The sequence below is a fragment of the Callorhinus ursinus genome, unplaced genomic scaffold, assembly GCF_003265705.2.
Source record: "Callorhinus ursinus isolate GAN/ISIS: 27379988/994484 unplaced genomic scaffold, GSC_fseal_2.0 scaffold49, whole genome shotgun sequence".
Taxonomy (NCBI): Eukaryota; Metazoa; Chordata; class Mammalia; order Carnivora; family Otariidae; genus Callorhinus; species Callorhinus ursinus.
Window position 1 is genome coordinate 9,250,726 of NW_027397111.1, and position 20,556 is coordinate 9,271,281.

At 47.8% G+C, this 20,556-nt stretch overlaps 1 protein-coding gene across 9 annotated transcripts in view; it reads right to left on the reverse strand.

The window, feature by feature from the left end:
• PPFIBP2 (PPFIA binding protein 2) overlaps positions 1 to 20,556 on the reverse strand; it is a 146,025-nt gene that overhangs the window by 32,909 nt on the left and 92,560 nt on the right. For all 9 annotated transcript variants that reach the window (XM_073882980.1, XM_073882977.1, XM_073882974.1 and 6 more), the window contains 2 exons: positions 14,300 to 14,431; positions 1,356 to 1,448 (listed from right to left, as the gene is read on the reverse strand). In XM_073882980.1, the coding sequence (XP_073739081.1) occupies positions 1,356 to 1,448; positions 14,300 to 14,431 (225 nt within the window). The remainder of the gene's footprint in view (positions 1 to 1,355; positions 1,449 to 14,299; positions 14,432 to 20,556) is intronic.

Genomic DNA, 20,556 nt, shown 5'->3' on the forward strand with positions numbered 1-20,556 from the left:
CACTAAAATGAGGATAGTAAACTCATAGACCTCACTAGCTTATTTTATGGATCAAACAAGAAAAAGCAGGTAAAGTCTTGATGTGTTCTGGCACACGGGAGGTGCCCCACACCTGGGAGTTACTAAATAACCTGTCGTATCTCAAAGGTCTATATGTCAAGGCAAAGAGCTTTGGCGATCTAAGAAGAGTTATTTGGTTTCCTAACGGGTGGTGTGTACAACTTCGGAGGCTTCCCGGAGACAGCACTCGCTTGAGTGGAACCCTGTGACAGAAGGTTCTGAGCTCTTTGAGAAAACCACTGCTCCTGGAACAGTAACGGAAGCACTGTACATACGAGGATACCCTTAGATAAAAACAGAGCTGTAGATAAGCGGGTTTGGATTGCCTAGGGTTGGTGCTGACTTGGTAAGATCTTGGGAAAGTTACTCAGCTGCTCTGTGCCTCAGCTTCCTCATCCGTACAGTGGTGAAGAAAATCATTCTGTACAACAGGTTATGCAGACATCAGTATCATGTTCAGAATTTTAATGGCATGCCATAAAGAGAAATTCCTAGAAGGAAATACTACAAATGGTAGCTCCTGGGGGGGGGGGGGGGCGGGGAAGAAGTGATCTTTATTCATTTTTTATGGCTTAAAAATCCCCTATAATGAGTACTGTTTTTATGGTCATTAAAAGTTAACTTACAGAAAAAAAAATTGCAAACTAGAAGTGAAGAAAATTCTTAAGGAATTTTTAAAACTCTAGTAAGAAGTAAACATGAAAATCTGGTAACACCTCTGGGTGGCGCTGCAGAGACCTTAGTGAAATACTAGATGTGCATTCAGAGGCTCCCTCGCCCAGGAATGCTTCTCCAGGGCTGTTTCTTACCCCCACCCCCCAGGGCAGCCGGGCTCCCCAGTTCAATAGAAACATGACCTCGTTAAAACAATAAAGTATATTTATATATATATAAAATACGCATTCAAGGCTAAAAATAAAGCATGTCTATTTTAAAAACATTATTTAAAAACAGTGTTAAGGGGACTGCTACATTTAAAATGAGGCAGCCAGTATAACATTGGCGTTCATCTGCCTTAAGACTTCTCACTTGCTCACAGCCCCTTCCTGGTCGCACATCAGCCTAGGGGTGCTATGGAGCACAGCAAGAGGAAGGAGACTCAGCTACTCCAGCAGCGCCTAATCTCAAGGGCCTCTCCCTATGAAAAGAGCCTTCTGGATCAAAGCTGTCTGTGTGTGCACAGGAGGGTCAATCTGCGTGTTTCCAGCTCAGGCTACAGCAAACCCTGAGCTTGAACACAGACCTTCCCCAGTGGACCTCAGCGACTCTCAGAAAGCATCAGAACCACCTCGTACCTTAGTGGCCTTCAGCTTCCACTCATACTGATTCCGTTCATTCTCCAACTCTTCCACCTTGATTTTGAGGTGCTTGAGCTCTTGCAGTAACTCCTAGAGGGATGAGGGAGAAAAACAGAATTCTGATGGTGACAGAGCATGACAGTCCCTGGACCTACAACCCTGGTTAGGTTCATGCAGAGGATGCCACGGGCAGGAGCACCTGCGTCATGCTCCGGACTGCCGCTCGAATCTTGAACCATGGTCCTGTTTCAGGAAAAGCTGTTTGGGCCATTAGAAAACAGAAGCCAGGGAGTTTCAGGCACAGGAAGAGAAAACGTTCTTATTTTTAGAACCTGCTCTGCCTGCCCCTTTCTGACATCCATGTCCTCTGCGGGGTGCGCCCAGATCATGCACAAGTGTGTGGGGGCCAGGACAGGTAGGATGTGTGAGCGAGAGCAACAGATGCAAAAATGAGGCAGCTTCACACAAAGTAGCAGGAAGCAGGCTAGGTGGGAGCATCTCTCTGTGCTGGGAGGTCGAGGAACCTGGAAGAGGGACGTGTGACCCTGGAAGGCTCCAGAGAGGAAGGGATAACCAGCAGGGCAGAAAACACTAATAGGCCAAATGCCAAATATAGAGCCAGTCTGAGCGTTCCAGGGCAGGGGAGTGGGTCCACTTGAAGAAAGGAGGGAGGGAGAAGGCATCCCAGCAAAGGGCAGACGCAGGAGGCGGAAAGGGAGACGGGCTGTTGGACTGGGGCAGAGGACAGTGGCATGCAGTGGCAGGCGAGGCCCGAGAGATAAGGTGAGGCCCTACTGGAAAGGCTCTGGATGAGGTTATAAGGAGCTTGGATGCCATTCTTGGCCAGCAGGGAGCCACTGAAGGTTGCTGAATGAGGAAGAAATCGTTGAACAACTTGCCTGTGGTGAATCAGGTCTGTTTCTTCTGACTACAGGGCCCTTGCTCTCTAAACTACCCCTTTAGCAAAGATGACACTGCTAAGCACCCTTGTCCCAAACCAAGGCTCCTTTAACGGACAATTGGTCCTGCTGACTGGTTCCTATCAGAAAAGTTAGCCTGAAAGCGATCACTTCCAGACTTTCTAAACTCCAGATTCCCAGAGACTCCCTACTTAACACCTCCACGCAGGCATCTCACAACAGTCGTGGCCCAGATGGGACACTTAATTCCCCCTTGTAGACATTCCTGTGCCACTAAATGGCATCTCCATACACCTACCCGCCTGTGCCAGAAACCTGGCGCCCATTCTTGGCACCTTGCTCTCCCTCACTGATTAATGCATCCCCAAGCCTTGCTAATTCTACCTCCAGGGAAAGGAATCTCTCCTTTCTCCCCAACTCTGACCTAGCAGTTCTTGTCCACAGCCTGGGCAGTCTCTCCAGGGCCTGCTCCTCTGTCATCTTGTCCTTCTTGGAGCCCCTAACCCCCATACCACCCAGGGGAACAATACGATGAAAGCACATCTCTGATGCTGGCATTCTCCCCTGCTCCTCAAAACTCGTAAGCTCTTGCCAGCACTGCCCAGCTTGGCCCAGCACCCTGCCTGCCCTTGATACTACCCTCCCCCCCGTGAGGCACCAGCCACGCTGGCTACTTTTTAGTTCCGCTTTCGACGTGGGCCTTCATGCACACGGCTCCCTCTTGTCTGGAGCTGTCTGCTGGGTTAATTCCCCCCGATCCTTCAGGCCTCTACACTTCATCAGGCCCCCGGCTACACTCCCACGGGGCACCCTGGAACTCTCCTACATCATTTGCAATCAGACATTTACTGGTAGGCTTGCTAAGGGCTAGTTCTCCCCCGATGCTGTGAACTCCTTAAGGAGTTGGCTAACTCCAAGTCTGTGTTGCTCCTTTCCGGCACACAGTAGGTACGCATTACTTCCTGATGAACGAACATGTGAAATTCAGTTCAGCATTTAACTGGCCTGGAGCTGAGACCATCCGCCTAAAAGTTACACTGCTTACCCTTGAATTTTGTAGGGTAATTCATCAAGATTTTCTCACAGCTAAGGAAAACATTTGTTGATGCCCTTTTAAAAAAATGTCTTCCAAGCTAAAATCATTGCACCCATGACCTGCAGCGTTAGACTTTAAGGCCTGGTGGGACTTGCAGCTGATCCAGGATGGTTTGGGGAGAACATTTCTGGCCCTGCCTGAGAGGCCGCCTCCAGGCGACACAGAGCACGACGCAGCCAGGCTCTGTGTTGACCTCTTTTGGCACACTCTTTCTAGGTTGTCTGCTGCCGATCAGCGGCTATAAACACTGGTGCAAATTTTAGCCTCTTTCAGACATCTTTCTGGGGTGACCCACTCAGCATAGGGCAGGCCCAGAACCTTCTCAGCACTTCCCTATCCAAATGCACACTTATATCTGGACTCTCATTTTTTTCCCCTCTTATCATTTTATTTAATGTAGAAGGAAATCTCCCCCCAACCTCAAACCCCCTGCCCCCAAGCTCCTCCCCTAATGTCTGAGTCTGGGTAGAGTTTCCACATGTTCCACAGTTGAGTATGGATCGTGGTTAACTTCCCACAGAACCGAGGCAGACCGTCTGCAGTACTCATGGCTACTGTGACCTTGACCTTCCCTCAGGCTTTCAAGTCCTCTTCAACAGCAAGCCTTGGGGGCACAGGTGATCTCCATGCAGCTTCCATCACCAGGCCCAGCCAGGGTACATGGGACCCAGTCTCACCAGTGTGAGGGGCCAAGTCCAGGACCTCATTCAGATACACCCCAGAGGGCCCAGAGGTTGTGAAATCCCTCTAATGTGATTAAGTGGGAAATTTTTCCTAGACATTCAGATGATGACCTCACTGTCGTAGCAAATGGAAACTTGTGTTCTATTTTCTCACTGGGGATCAACTTCTTTAAAAATAAACTTGAAAGGATTCTTTCATGATGCTATATTTTCTTAAAAAAAAAAAATCCTGGGGTGCCTGGGTGGCGTAGTCGGTTAAGCATCTGCCTTCAGCTCAAGCCATGATCCCAGGGTCCTGGGATCGAGCCTTGTATTGGGCTCCCTGCTCAGCAGGGGACCTGCTTCTCCCTCTGACTCCCCCCCCCCCCACACACACGCCCTGCTTGTGCTCTCTCTCTCTCAAATAAATAAAATCTTTAAAAAATTGGAACTTTAATCAATCTCCCAGCCCAGGAGGAGAATCGGTATCTGACTCACACCTGGGAAGGGGACTCTGGAGGTTTCCTTTTGCACGAATGCCCCATCCCTCAGGGCACCTGACACACCTCAATCCCAGACGAGGAAGACGGGTGCCACCACCTGTCCAAGGGTTGGCCTCACCTGCTCAGACCCTGCTCAGTGAGGGTCACAGAGCTCAGCCCAGAGGTAACAATAGAGCCATGTTAAGCCACTGCACGCACTTGTGGTTAGGAGAAACCCCAGCCCCTCCATCCGTGAAATACCCCCACACGCATGCTCTGATATACTTAAGTGTGGTTCCTACAGGTGACCCCTCCCAACAGGCACAGTCCTGGCTGCAGGGCGGGGGCTCGGCCGCGCCGTCACTGGCAGCACCGTCACCGGGCGCCACCTCCTCTGGGTAGCCCCTACGGAGTAAGAGGCGCTCTTGGATCTGCCTGTGGATGTCCAGCTGCAGCCTACACATCTGCTCCTGCAGCTCACTGATCACATTCAGAACTGACTGTAGGAAGGAAGAGAAAGGAGAAAAAGCACTCAGGGTCAGTCAGCTCTCAGACACAAAGCTCCTCACCAGAGTGGCCCAGAAAGAAGGAAGCATGCAGACGGCGAGCAGCAGGTGGCCCCCAGGGGTGACCACCCACTTTCTGCACAGGAACCAAAAGACATGGCATTTTTCCTGAGACCTGTCCCATCAACGGGGCTATCTTGCAGCTTGAACAAACCCCCAGCAGCTCCGTAGTGCCACACTGGGGGGCCACACTTGTGTGCCAACACTGAGGCACAGGGCCTGGCCACAGCAGAGACAGGCATGCATGCAGACCCGTTCCCTCTGACACACACTACAGCTGCCAGCTCCACCCCCACAAGCACACACCACACTTACGCATGCTAACACGTCCACCTAAACTCTCCCTCACACCCTACACCAAATCTTACTCCTTCACCTCCCACTCCTTCTTGTAGCCTCAAGAACATTTTGGCCTTTTATGGCAATTTTGAAAAATAACTGCAATCCCTGGACTTCATAGCTACTCAACTGTGAATTGCACTTGCTAGCAGCTCTACTGGGCTTTCCCTTTTCTGCCCCATAGATGCTTAGGCACTGTGCAGAGACCCATGGCCACAGTAACCAGGTGCTCACAGGTGAGTGGGGAGGGACACACAAGTCATCACGACAGGCTGAAAGGTCCACCACCCAGAAAACACAGGGCTTCCAGGGAGTAGAAGGCCTAGTTCTGCTGGGGTCAAGAGGAAGGGATGGCATGAGTCTATGTGATGTCAAGCAGGCACATGCCAGAGCCCTTGCCCTGGGGGGTGGCAGCAAAGGAGAGAGTGGGCCATGAGCCTGGGTAACGTGATAGATGATGGTGCCACTTGCAGCACAAGAACCCTGAGAGGTTGTGGGAAGCTATGAGCTGCCTCTGGCACGGGATGTGGACTTAAGGAAACACCTGGCAACAGAGCAGAGACCTGGGTGGATGGGGTGGCAGCCAATGAAACTGCTTAGGTCTCCCCGCCCCCCTAACAGATACTCTAAGCACTGATGTCTGGTACTGGGGTCTGCCGCGGGCACCACGGGAACCGCCCAGGTGTGCTAGAAGGAAATTGTCCATCCTCACCAATGACAACGGTGTCTAAGAAGAACAACTCCCACCCATATCTTGTTTTGTAAATCCCCTTCTCCAATGTAGACGGGAAACGGGGTATGAGTGGCAGTTCGGGGCTGAGAGGGCACCGGGCTGACACACCTGCTCTCCTCTCTGCTGATGCCATTAGAAGCAGGCCCCTGGACTCGCAGCCACTCTCCCTGTGAGCCAGCACCCCCGAGCTGGCCCACACACAGCCCCGGTTGTCTTCCCCCAGGACCATCTGTCTAACAAGGCATCTTCCTACCAAGACCAGAGGATTGGGCTGAGAAATCAAGATGACCCTTATGGGCCTCAGTGCCCTGGAGCTCAGACCTCCACCCAGCCCCACAGTTACTGGTCCCTACACCCTGATGGGCCAGGTACCAATGGGCTGGGGCCATACCTGCCCTCTGCGTTCTTACCCACAGTCCCAGTGCAGACACTGGGCTCTGACTTGGCTTGTTCTCCGTGTGCCACCAGCTTCCAGACCCCTTGCTGACTTAGGACATATGCCTGACAAAGCTAGAGGATTCTTCTCGCCTGACTAGCCTGAGCCACTAGGCATCACAGGCCAGCTCTGTCTCTACTGCCCATGGACCTGACCACCACTGGGAGGTGCTCAATGGGGAAAGGTGGTCTACCTTCAGTTTGTTCATGCTTTTTCTTCTGAGAAGTCTCAAAGTCTTTTGGTACTTTAACCACTTAGCAGGTGGGTTCCAAAGACTACTTTGAGGACCGAGAAGCTGGACAGGAGGAATTAAGAGAGAGGAAAGGTGCTGGAATTAGCAGCCCAGGTTGGGTATTTGCTAAGCACAAAGGGAACGCTGAGGGTCCAGGCAGTCTTTAGACGAGCAACAGCAAGGTGAAGGAGATTTTCCCAATGGCCTTGATCTCTGCAAAGCAGGCAAGGTTGCCTTCTCAAAGGACAGAGCAGCGAAGCAGGGGCACAGACTTAGAATGGTCACTGTGAGGCATGAGAAGAGGAAAGGCAGATGTGGATAAAAGCAATATCGAGGAGGGCGATGCGCCTGGCAATTCACTAGCATGGAGGCAATTTTTAAAAAAAAATTTACATCTAACCCTCTAACCAAGAGCCCTGGGGCAGAAGGAAGGATGGCAGGTTAATCAAGGATGGAGCCAAAAGCAATCCCTCAAGGTAACGATGAGCCTTTACCTCCCCAAAGAGGGAGGTCAGCCTGTTATGGGCGGCTACGCCTCGGTGAGCACCAGCAGGATGCCGGCGAGTGTGCAGGCTGAAGACTCGTGCAAACTCGTTCTCACTTCTGTGGAAACGAGAGTCTCTCTCAGAGGGTTACCTTGAGGGGTTAATCAGGTGAGCCCTAGGTGAAGCACCTGGCACAGGGCCTGGCACACAAGGTGCATCTGATAGATGTGAGTTCGCTTCCCCACCCCCACCCCCTTCTCCTTTGCCAAGTGTTCGAGTCATAGGAAAGGAACTGGGAGAGCAACGGAAAAAAACCTAACAGTCATGGAACACAGTTAAGGCCCATGACATTGATTGTGGACAACAAAAGCCCAGTGGCTCTGCACTCCCCAGCATGCTCACCTTATTGGCCACTCTTTTCCAGAATGTTTATTTAGTCCCTTGTGCACTGGCCCTGCTCTTGTCTTTAGACCTGCTTGTCTCTCTTAGAGAAGCTTCTAGAATTTCACTGCACTCTTCCTTCTTTTGTTCCCTCTATTATTAAGCCTCTCAAATGAAGAGTCTAGACCTGCTGTCTGATTTCATCACCCCATTCATTCCCGACCCCTGCCTCCTGGCAGACAAGCTCTGTCTCCACCACGAGGGGCACCTCTCTTCCTCAGGGTCCTCTTCCTGGTCAAATCACAGGCATGTTCCTGTCTTCAAGCGAAGTGTTTCCTTCCCAACCGTCAGTGATTTTCCACGGGTTCTTCTGACTTCTTTTACCCTTTTCTGCCACCTAGCTATTGCCCCAGTCTATGCAGGTTTTTATGAATCCCAATGTCAGCTGATCCAGTTGACTTTTCTTTGGCTTCACATCATCAGAGCTTCAAGACCTTCTAGATCAGCTTCCACAGTATACATTAAAAATGTTAAATAGGCAGGAGGGCTGAGGGCAGAGGACTATCACCCTCTATAATAAAACCTCCTAGAGATGGTCTCTAGGTGCTATGATCACCTGGGTACCTATCTTAGCAACCATCCTATTTTCCTCCAGCTCACCCACAAGACTCCCTGAGCAGTGTGTGTGCAATGCCTCTCAAAGTGCGTGTTTACCGTCTATCCTACACGACGCATTCCTGGCCCAACACACAAGGTCAAGCTGATGTAACTCGCTCTTAACAAACACAATCCCTACTTCATCTCCTAGCCTCCCACAAATCATCAAAGGGTCAACTCCAGCCTCAACAGACTAAATGTCACAGAACCTAGGTTAACTTTGCCATTGCAGGGTAGGGAGGAGGCAGGCAGATAATGGTTCATTTCCAGTTTGCTAGCAACTCAACTGATTTCCCTGATACCTTAAAATTCACTTTACAGCAAGCAGTTTGGGGACCGCTGCCCTAAGTTCTTTGTGCCAGAGGCATCGGGAGAATTGAGCCCATTCTCTTTGATCTTCTTCTGGAGAACATAACTTTAACAAAAAGTCTCTCTCCCGTCCTTGGCACCCTCCTTTTGTTTGGGGCTTGCCCTTGCTGCTGCTGCTCATGCAGGTGCACTCTGTTTGGTCCTTTCTAGCTTTTATACGAGTCCCTTTGAAAACTAGTTTCTCCCTGTGTGCCTCTAAGCTTCTCCTTTTGTCGGTATTATTTGTGACACTGCAGTCAGAAATCACATTATTTTTAAGTTCAATATTCTTGAATCATCTTCTGTGTTATGTCTGAACTTTCAAAGGTCTGATTTGCCAAAGCCTGTGGCACATGTGTGTCTGTGCCCGGCTTTCCCTCCCTCGCTTTCATGGACTCACAGCACAATGGCCGCTCTCTCTCAAGGCATCCGACGCTCCGCCCTCATAAACTAGTCTCTCCTTTGCTGCAACATTACAGGCCGAGCAGCAGTTTCCCAGCATCCTGGGTAGAAACAAGCAAGGGGTGGGGCACCAAAAGCCAACCTCTCCAATACTTAAGTGTTTAGCTGGAGGAGATTTTTGGGAGCTAGGAAAACAGCTGCCCCCCTCCACCACTGCTCCCTGCCCACCTCCATGTGTCTGGGGATCTGTATCGGGGTGCACCTATCTTCCTCCTCGGCTCAGGGAGACTATGTGGTGCACCCCAACACTTCTGGGATACTGGGATACTCACTCTCCCGACCCATGTGTTATGTTCCAGGGCATCCATCCTCAGGCTCAACATTTTTTAGACTTCTTTCTCTCCAGGGCTGGCCCACTTCCCCTCTTAACAGGTCTGTTTCTCCCCCACAGGGCAGACCCTTTTGTAGCTGTGTCCCATTCTTGGGTCCTGCATTATAAAGAGCAGGTGACATTTCTGAGGTTCTAATTGCCACTCTGTGTAGTACCCTCAACTAGCTTTATTACTCCTGCTTCGCTAACCATCAAAGTTCTTCTTTATGGTTCTTTTCTATGTGAAACCACTGAGCACCTCCCATAATCATGGTCTTCCCTACCCCTTCCTACCTGTTAAACTTGCTCACAATTTTACTTAGTTCTTTTTCCTTCTCTTCCTTCATGCTCAGTTTAATACTGGGCTGGCATTTACACACCACTGATGGGAACATAACCTCTATGCTCCACAAGACAACGTGGAAATATCTGTCAAAACTTCAGGTGCACAGAGGCGTTCTTCGTAATTACAAACACTTGGAAACCATTTACATGTCCATCAAAAGAAGACAGATCAAACAAATTAGGGTACAGTCAGATAATGAAATAATACGCAGATATAAATATAAAGACGTTTTTAAAAAAATGTACTTGGTATGAAATAAACTCCCAGAGTGCTAAATTAGAAGATCTAGGGGTGCCTGGGTGGCTCAGCCAATTAAGCATCTGCCTTCAGCTCAGGTCATGATCTCAGGGTCCTGGGATCGAGCCCCACATTGGGCTCCTTGCTCAGCGGGAAGTCTGCTTCTTCCTCTCCCTGCCGCTTCCCCTGTTTGTGCTCTCTGTCTGTCAAATAAGTAAATAACATTTTAAAAAATAATAAGTAAATCAGGAGGTCTAGAGTAGTATGCATGTGTACAAAAAATGAGGGAGAGAATGTTATGTGTGTATGTGTGTGTGTGTACATCTCTCCACATAAATTTGCTTGTCCATGCATAACTCTGGGAGGATACAAACAAACTGATCTCAGTGGTTCCTGATGGTGGGCTTGGGGGGGCCTAGAAGGGGACTTTTTGCTGCATATACCTTTATGAACCCTTAATTTTTGAATCATTGGAGTGTATTCCCCATGCTAATAAAAATCAGTAAATAAAACAAAATAAAATAAAAACCGTAAGATTCTCTTGCTCAGGTCAGCTCTTGTTGGAGCAAATACCACGTTCTCAGCCCCTGCTCTGTGCTCCAAGTCCATCCCTCTGGTTGCCCCAGCTCAGAAATCAGAATCCCTCCCTTCCGAAGTGCTAACCACAGGAAGGAAGAAGGATGACACCACCACCTGTGCTGTAAGACATTCTGTTTTCTGCCAGAAATCCGAAAGACTCTTCCTGGTTCTCTTCTTCATACTTGCGTCTACCTCTGATCAACTGGGCTGACTCTGCTTTCCAGGACCTGCTGGATCCCTGCTCCCTTCTTTACATGATGCTCCGGTACTGCACGTAGACCTCTTGGATCCCACCACAGAGGGATCCAGCTGCAGCACCCCCTGCATCTCCAGTGCTAAGGGAAACCACACTCCCTTCTCGAAGGAAGACGCCTCCTGAAGGCCGTGCCTGTGATATGGTGTGCCATCCAGAGGTTTCCCTTTGCCTGCAGCTCTTTTATGTTCCATCCTCCTAATTCTGGTATTTACTTTCAATGGCAGCATTCCTCTGCAGTCCTGCTTCTCAGGAGCAAACCTAATTAATCCAAGCCTGGATCTCCTAAAATGGCCCAGAACCACTGCAAAAGGCTCACGAGGAAAGGTAAACGAAAAACTCAGTTTTCACCCACATCTCACTGACAGACTCCTAAGCAAGGCCGGCTGCCAGGATGGTCTCGATTTGGCAAGAAACCTGCACCTCGAAGTCCTCAGGTTTCTAGACAACCATCTAGAATCACTTCTGTAACTTTCTACAGGCAGCAGGATACGAGTTTAGGGGGGAATCAGAGTCAGACAGAAAAAAGCAGCCTGCAATGCTCTTGTTAACAGCATCCTTTTTTAATTTTCACTGAAACATAAAAGAGAATTTGAGGATAAAGCCTGAACTACATAGAGGAAATTTCAGATCCAGCTATCCCAGAAAACAAACAAAACAAAGAGAAAGATCCTGCCTTTCCAAACCACAAGCCATGAGGCCTTGGGCTAAGTATATTCACTGGAAAAAACCCAGCAGCCGTGCAGGCTGGGAAGCAGCATTCCCCTTATTCCTGTAAGTGCAGCCTCTGGTGATCTTTGCTAAGTGCCCCCCTCGAACATGTCCACGCACATGACAACGGGCGGCTTAGCAGCACCCCCCGGGGTTTTAAGGCTCTGGTGCTCCAGAAAACCGCAAATAGGGACAGAGCCTCTGCCTCTGAGCATACCAGCAAAGATTATGTTCAGTTCTAAGACGGAGAACTGTGTTTCAGGTCCCGTGGCTGTTCACGGAGTATCACAGGTTGAACAGCCTAAAAACATTTCTCCACATAGAAACCTAATGTTTGTACTAACAACTGGGAAGGACTGTTATCTGGCAGGACTGAGGCCAGCGGCTCAGGGCCCATGTTGTCTCAGGCATGAACAGCCTAATGGAACAAAAACAAAAAATTCAGATTGAAACATAATCCCTCAGAAGAGAAAAAATAAAGCGAAGAGCAAAATGACTGCTTGCTTTTGTTATATTTGGCCCAGAAGTGGGAGCTCTCCCTCTATCCTGTCTTCTCCAGAAAGGAATTCAGCTGTCCCAGGTTGGTAAGAAGGACTCACACCCACCCACATGCTGCCTACAGTTCAGAACCAGGCATGTGGACCCAAAGTGGCCCAATGAGATGCAATCTGGGGCTTCTGCTGGACCTCTGAGAAAGAGACTCTCTCTCTGCAGGGGTTGCCCGGCTGGTGGGATCTAGAGCTGCTGGGGGCCATCTGTGTCACCACACGGGGAGACTTCCTGAGAGTAAGGCTAAAACAGAACCAAGACATACACTAAGGCTGATTTTAATGACATCGTGAGGTCACCTGGAAACCCTAGACATGTCAAGTTGTGTGACCTAATAACCTCCCACCTTTACTTATTTTTTTTTAAATTTAAGTGATTTTGAGTTATCTCTACCACTTTAAGACTTCTCAGAGTTTACTGAATTCTGCTTCCAGAACCTCAACATATGTTCACATGTAATCACACAGCTTGAAACAGTGGTAAAAACAAAACAAAACAAAACAAAACAACAACAAAACAAAACAAAAAAACCCCTCTAAACCTGGAGAAAATTCAGTTTCCTTCTTTCCTTTCCTTGAATTTAAGAAGCAAAGTCTATTCAACTAACACTTCACCCAGATAAGATTTCAGTCTGCGTGACCGTTGCAGTTTTTCAATGTATCTTAATCTACATTTCCATCTGCAGGATGCTTAACGACACAAAATGTAAGTAATTGATAACAGCTAGCTGTAACTATGTGTCCAGCACTATGGTAGGGACTACACACACATGATCTTATTCCCTCCTCAGAACCAGCCAGGAAATCCCAAGCTTACTCTCTCCATTTTACAGAGGAAGAAGCAGAGGTTACGTTACTTGCCGAAGATCTCAAAGCTAATGAGTAGCTCAGCTTGCATTACAGCTGGAAGAGCTGATTGGAGGGCCGGCACTCTTAATCACTAGAAGACACAGTCTTCAGTTTAATGGAGAGTTCTTTTGGCAACACTACTTACCAACGAGCAGCTTCGCAAAAGCAATGCATGGAATTGCCCACATAGTACAAGTGTCTCCATCATCAGTGTTTACGCAGTAAACAGAGAAATAGGGCAGGTTTCAGTGCACATTAAAGGTGGTGCTTAATGGGAAGGAATAAGATCCATTTTTAGATTTTGGAGATTCCTAAATCGGTGTGTGGTGTCTGTCTCCCTCTCTGTCTCTCTGTGTGTGTGCGTGTGTGTGTGTGTGTGTGTGTGTGTGTGTGTGTGTGTGTGAGAAGATAAACCAAGTACCTACATTATGCCAGATACTATGATAGGGACTTAACTTTTGTGATTTGATTTGGGCTTCTCACAGTTACCCATTGTACAGATAAAGAAATTGAAGTTGAGAGAAATTAAGCAGCTAGGTTGTTGAATGAAGTTCAAAGACCTATTAAGGTCAGTAACTGAACCAAGGTGCTTCTAAACCTAAAGCCTATCTTCTTTCCACATCTTCTATCACCAGGTGCAAATATGGGGACTTATAGGTAGAAGTACATGGAAGGTGGTTATCTAAGTTTACAACAGGATATTCTCTCTCAACAAAAGCAGCTCTGAGCCTAGAATTTATCCAAAATATTTATCCCAAAAAGGAGTCTGGCATGCTCTAGCCAATAGGATACGGAGCCTGAAATGAAAACAGGAACAATGCAGGAAAACATTACATGGGCTCCCTCCTATGACCTATCAGGAAAAGAAACACATAATCTAAGGCTCCCATCTGGGTCCGTGAAATACATTCCTCTGATATGGGGACAGTGCCCAGTGGGCAGCGGACTTCATTCCAGTACATGGTCATTACCTTGGCTCTCACAGAGGACATCTTGGGTCCCTTCACATCTTGTCTGATCCTTCCCCCCCACGGCTTCCCTTTCCATCCTTGTCAGCAGCTTGAGGGAGGATAAAGCCTTAGAGCCAAAACTGGGTGGTTTGGGCATTGCTGAAATTTGCAGCCACAGCAAAACCTGATAACCTGGTATTAACAGATCATTGTGTCTCTAGTGCACAGATGCTTCTGGCGCCCAGTGGCTGCCAGGCTTGGGGTTGATCAGATGGCCTGAGTCCACATTAGGCTAGCTTCCCTTGCTCTGAGTTTAGAACACTATGGATCCCCCCCAGAATTTGGTGTATCACACTCACCTCTGCTTTTCTCTGCTTCTCCTCCTGCTCTCTCTGCTCCTTTTCCATGCCAACCAGCTTGAGCTTCAGCTCCGAAACTTCAGTCATCAGGTCGAGCTTCTGGGTCTCAAGAGATGTGCGGCTTAGCAGCTCCTGCAAGCAAAACCAGATATCAAAATCACAGTCTCCATGGCAACAAGGGCAACTGCAGCTCCATCCAGAGTGCAGAAGGCAGTCTCTATGTTGTATGTTGGACAACAGAGTTGAGACTCCTGCATGTGAGCCACGGGTCTAATAGGGATGGACCTGGGCTGCTCCTGGGTCACTCAGGGAGAGCACGGTCCCTGCTGCTACCCACTGTGCTCTGAGAAATGATGTAAACTATAGCTCTCAAAAACACGTTTGCCTCTAGAAACCATTATTTCCAAGTACAGAAATATGGACAGTTTTGCTCAAAGAACTAAATTTCTCCATCTCTATTTTGAAGGCAAACCAGCAGGTCCTCTCAACCAAAACAAACAAACAAAAAAAAAATCAAGCTTACTTAACAATATATTTTTCAAAACCAAGGATTCCAAATCACCTCCTGGGCTCATAGCCCACATCCTCAACAAATTTCATTGTAAGTTTTCACTACAATGAGCCTAGGAGGGAGCTAGAGCATAAAGCAGATATTCAATGAGTATTTATTGAATGATTAGAATCTTACCTATGTGATATGTATTTTTCCTAGTCTATTTGATATGAAGCTTTCTGAGCCACTAAGGGATTAAGAAAATTGTTCTTTCCTTACTATAAGGCTGGACCCGGGGAGGTTATAAGTCCCACCATCACTGGAACAGCGGTAGACAACAACCCGCCATTAATACATACACTTAATAAGCATAAATAAGACAAAAAACAAAGGTGATAGACAAAATACCTGCTGGAAACTACTAGGAATTATGAAGGACCTCAAAAACCACGAGCATTCCCCAAAGTCCAGCGGCAACACTTCTCCACTGGCAAAAGGCGATGGTCCATGAGCTCCCAAATCTGGGCACATGGTAGACACTGGATAGGCAGCTCCCAGCAAAGAGACTATAATATGGAGATTCGGAGACTAACCAGCCAAATGAGCAGCCGGAAAAGATACGCTATCCTGTCATAGGATGAATATTCTATATTCTCTTGGGCAACCCAACCCTAGTACCAGAAGGGTGATCAACAGCTATGATTGTGCACATTCTGAACTGTCCTCAGACCATAAACCAAACCACACAGGACAGACATTTTAACTGGGAACACAGAATTTCCTAGGCTAAGGCTCTCAGGGTCTCAGAAAGCCAAGGTACAAACTATCTATCAGCTAACCTGAGGAGACGAGTATCTAGAAGTTCAGCAAAATGAGCTCACTGAGCACTGGGCAGTTCCTGTCTCAGCTCGACTTGAAGCCAGCGTGTAGGGCAGAGGCAGCAGCACTCAATGCGTGAACTGCAGGCTACTGGGTCACGAGGAGTCTGCCAGATAAATGTGTGTAATGGTGGACGGGGGAGGAGAGAAGACACACAGATTCAGTGAGTGTCTCCTCCGTGCCAGACCCCGCCGGGTACTTTGCATACGTGCTCTCAATAAACCTTCCTAGTGATTTGACAGTAAATAAACAGATGAGCAACCAGGCCCAGACACGGGCCTGTCTTGGCCAAAGACATATGCCACTCAACAACAGCAGAGTCAGTTTTCAAACCAAAGTCTGTTTGACTCCAAAACTCGTTTCTGTCTAATGTACCACATTGTTTCCCAAAGGAAGAAGTCCAAGAATTTTAAGGGAAATAACAAAATACATGCTGAAAAAAACCCATCAACAAATATTCACTGAGTCAAGTAAATTGCCCCTCAAATTGTCAAGATTTTTTTTTTAAAGATTTTATTTATTTACTGACAGAGAGAGCACGAGTGGCATGAGGGGCAGAGGGAAAAGCAAGCTCCCCGATGAGCAGGGAGCCTGATGTGGGGCTTGATCCTGGGACTCCAGGATCATATCCTGAGCCAAAAGCAGACGCTTCACCGACTGAGCCACCCAGGCGCCCTTCAAATTGCCAAGATTTTGTTGAGCACACACTTTTTACCAGGGCCTGGTGCTAAGGCTATCTTAAGATGCAATCCTCCCTGACACCACCTACTCACTCCCACCTCTTCCCTCCTTCCCCCCTTCCCCTCTGCCTCCACCACCTCATTCTGTGTTTCTCTCTCCATCCTTCCACCTAACTGCTTTGTTCCAAAAATGATTTGAGGCAGTTTGAAAAATGGACTTGAGTTAAAATGTAAAACAATAAAATTAAAGCAGGTAGGAAAAGAAGTTAATGACAGAGCCACAATTGGTATAAAACGCCTACCCTAAAGTTCTGTGACTGCTAGAGGTGGACCATACTGTGTACATGAGCTTTCCAGCCACCAATGTGAAGAGAAAGAAGAGTAATTCCACAAATTAAGGTCCGTGAGACAATTGCTTTGGAGCACTGACAACTGAGAAAATATTCTTCCATGAGACTTTAATCATTTACTCCACAAATATGTTTTTAAATATGTACCAGATGTCAAGGCCTAGGGATATGACCGTTAAAAACACAGCCCATTGAGTGCTTGAGTATCCTAAGATGCAGTGTGTGAGGAGACAAGTATCTAGAAGTTCAGCAAAATGAGCTCAGGCTACTAACCAGCATTCATGACACTGCGTTGGTGGGATTTAAAAAAAGCCTTGGAATGCACCTCTCTTGAAAACTAAGAATCTACTCTCTTTCCACTCTTGCCAAAGTCCCTCTAGTTGTTTTAATTGGTCGCACCAACGTTCCAGCTGACGAGGACAATGTTCTAATTGGTTGTACTAAGGTTCCAATAGCCCTTCCAACTGGTCATGCCGGGGTTCCAACTGGTCACATTAACATTCCGCATGGGCATTCCAGTCACTAGCGATTATATTCCAGTTATTCGATCAGCATATGCCGCTACCTTTCATTATCGTCCCCCCTCATCCTGTTCATCAGTGAGTACTGTCCTACTCCCAGAACTCAACGTCAGCTTTGGACAAGCTCATCCCAGTCCAGCTCCTCTTCCCATCTCCAGGCCCACGTGGCCTCCAGCCCCTAGCATGTGCGATATCCTCTATCATGTGTGTCCTAAGAGGATTCAACTCCCCCACATTTTCAAACGTTCCTTCTCCTTCCAGAATAAACTAAATCCTGACTTTGACGTCCTATGCCCTACCCTTCCCAGTCATCTCAGGCGGAGTCCACTCTGCTCCGACAATCCAACTTACCGGACGACTTTCTGTTTCTAGACCACTACCGGCCTTACTGACCACCTATGTCTGCCCTACTCTTCTCAGGCAGCGCCATTCGGTTATAGCAACTTCTCCCAGACATCCAGAACGCAGGACAGTCTCCCGTTTTCCTCACGGCTTTTGTTTTTTTAATCAAGTTTCTCTACCTAGTTTGGGCACATTCCATTTCCTCAGTAACTTCGACATCCTTGCTCCTTCCTTGTTAGGCTTCCCATATCCACTCTGGCTTCATCTTTCTTGACCACAATGCCAATGGGCTTTGCCTCCACTTTGCCTCAGCTTCCCAGAGGGATGGTCACAACTCGGCCCTCACCTTTGTCCAGAATGCATTCTCTCCGCTTCTAAAATCTTCAGCTCTGAAGTGGTCTCCTTTGGCCGCAGTCCTCTGACCTTTAAACTTTCCCAATCAGTGACTTAAAGAATCTTTAATTTCTTCCTCTGTGGCCACTAGTTGGTGAACTTCCCTTAAGTAATATTTGCCTCCTTCTCCATTCCATACCTTGAGGTCATTTCAACTGTATCACATCTGCACCAGAAAATTCCTCATCCAGCTCATCCCTGCCCCCAGACCTGAAGTGCATTTGCTTTACCAGAGCCCAGTCCATGCCAAACCTCCAAGTCTTTTGTCGATGTTTCTAGTCCCCATGGCCTGAAAACTACTGCTAAATGACACTTAATGATGCCAACTGGTTTCCATACAAATTTATGCTATCTAATTATAGCTCTCTTCTCCAATCGCCTGGCACTCTTGCATTCATCTCTGGTTGGTTCCATTTGGAGATTGTTCCAAATCTTTCCCATTCTCCTCCAGCCATAAATCCCACCTTTTCTCCCTCTTCTCCTCAAATAACCTCTCCTGTTTAGTGAAAAGATCTTTAAAAATAATCTGATCGGGATGGGTTAGGCTGGTGATGGGTATTAAAGAGGGCACGTTCTGCGTGGAGCACTGGGTGTTATGCACAAACAATGAATCATGGAACACTACATCAAAAACTAATGATGTAATGTTTGGTGATTAACATAGCACTAAAAAAATTTAAAAAAAAACTCAGAAAGTTTCTCAAACAAACTGACAAATACTGCTCCTAAATACAAATTTCTAATTTTGAAATACATATTTAAAGTATTGGAAAAAAATAAAAATAATCTGATCATTCGTTGAATTTATATCCTTTCTATTTCAAAGTCTCCCAGAATCATCTTTCAATTAAATCTCTTAAATCCATGTCTGAGAGCAAGCAAGCCCACATCTCATGTTGGCTTCTTTCACCTTTAAGAACCACTCTGAAGCCCAGTAAGTTTCCGGGTTGTACATAAAAAAACATATGTTCAAGGACCCAATGATTCTAGCGTTTGCCCTGCAATTGCCCCACCTGACCTACCTTCCTGTTGCTGACTATCTCTCGTTCTGTAGACTTCATGCCATCCCCACACAGCTTGATGTCCAGGCTCTTATGTTCCCTCCCCAGTCAGTCATTAGTGTTTGGCTGTGATCTCCGAGTTCTGGTCAGGTTTCTCCCACCGAAAGACGCCTACTCACCTGGTCCTAGGCTCTCCCTCACCTCTGTCCTGCCTGTGAGGAAGTTCCCACCCGGTCTGTGCTACACTAGGGTAGGACTATTAATCATCCACTCTGACAGGCATTTAATCTCTTTCACCATCAGCTCCCGTTCCCCAGGCTAGAAACATGATCCAATTTCTGACATTCGAAAGAACTTTCCCTCTTGACCTTGCCTTCCCCTGAAGCAACCACCATCAACTCTCTGCGGCTCTCCCTAGGCAAATGCGTTTTCTCTGCGCACTGTTGGTATGAATGCGCTCTCTCTTCATCCCCTCCCACACCCCTTCACAGCCAAGCTCTGAAAAGAATAATCTACCCTTGCTGCCTCTTCTTCCTCACTTTCCCTGTCACTTCTCCACAAGACGTCTGCATGCCTGCAACACAGCTTCTGCCTTCACCAGGGAGGGCACAGAAACAGTTCTGGTTCTGGGGACCAATGTCCAAACTTTCAGATGCAACCTGTACTTCTCAGCTTTCAACCATTTACCCTTCACCCACTTATCAGTCTAAGATACTACTTTCCACCTCATCCTTTCGGTTTTCCTGATCTTTCTTTTTCTCTTCCATCTCCTTTGCCAGCTGCTTGTACTCAGTCTGCGCCTTAAGAGAAAGGTTCTTGGACCCCTAGCTCTCATCCTGAAGACTGGGGTTATCTCTGGATCCAGCTTTTTTGTCTGGAGCACCAAGACAAGGCTTGGTCTCGCTCCGATCTGCAGGGTGGATCCGCCTGGGAATCTCCTGGAATCACACAGCTACCATAATGTGGGGAGAGGTGAAATGTGGGGAGGTAGGGGGCTGGAGATAAGGGGGACAAGTTTCATGAGCTGCATTAGCTTCTGCTCTCCCAATTGTTTTAAGGTTGCCTACGGAGAGAGCGCAAAGGAAGAGGAGGGGGTGGCATGTGAGGCAGGTGATTTTTGTTACCATGAAGCATCATAAAACTAGGTCATGAAACTTGGTATCTCAGAGAGAACCATCATTTCCTTTTTCCAAAGCTCAGTTTGAGACTGGAGCTGATAAAAAGAAGTGGCCTTTCAATTTATTCTCTCCTTCAAGGGACACATCTTGAAGCAATTACTTCCATCTTTAAGTGTGGAACATGACCCAGGGAGTTATTGACCAATGACAGAGGACTGGAGCCAGACTGGCAATCTGAAACCAGAATGAAAGATTGGGCCATGGAAAGACATGAAAGGAAAAATGCATCCCTTTGCCCTTTGAAGTAAGAGGCCTAGGCCATGCCAGAAAGCTGCTTTCGTAACACTGCAGAGAGGTGCCTGTAGTCAACCTGGGTTCAAGTCCAGACTCAGTCCCCACTAAGGAAACCATCTCTCTGAACCTCAGGGCCCCTTATCCTGTGAACGGAGGGTAAAGCACCCACTTCACACGGCAGTACAG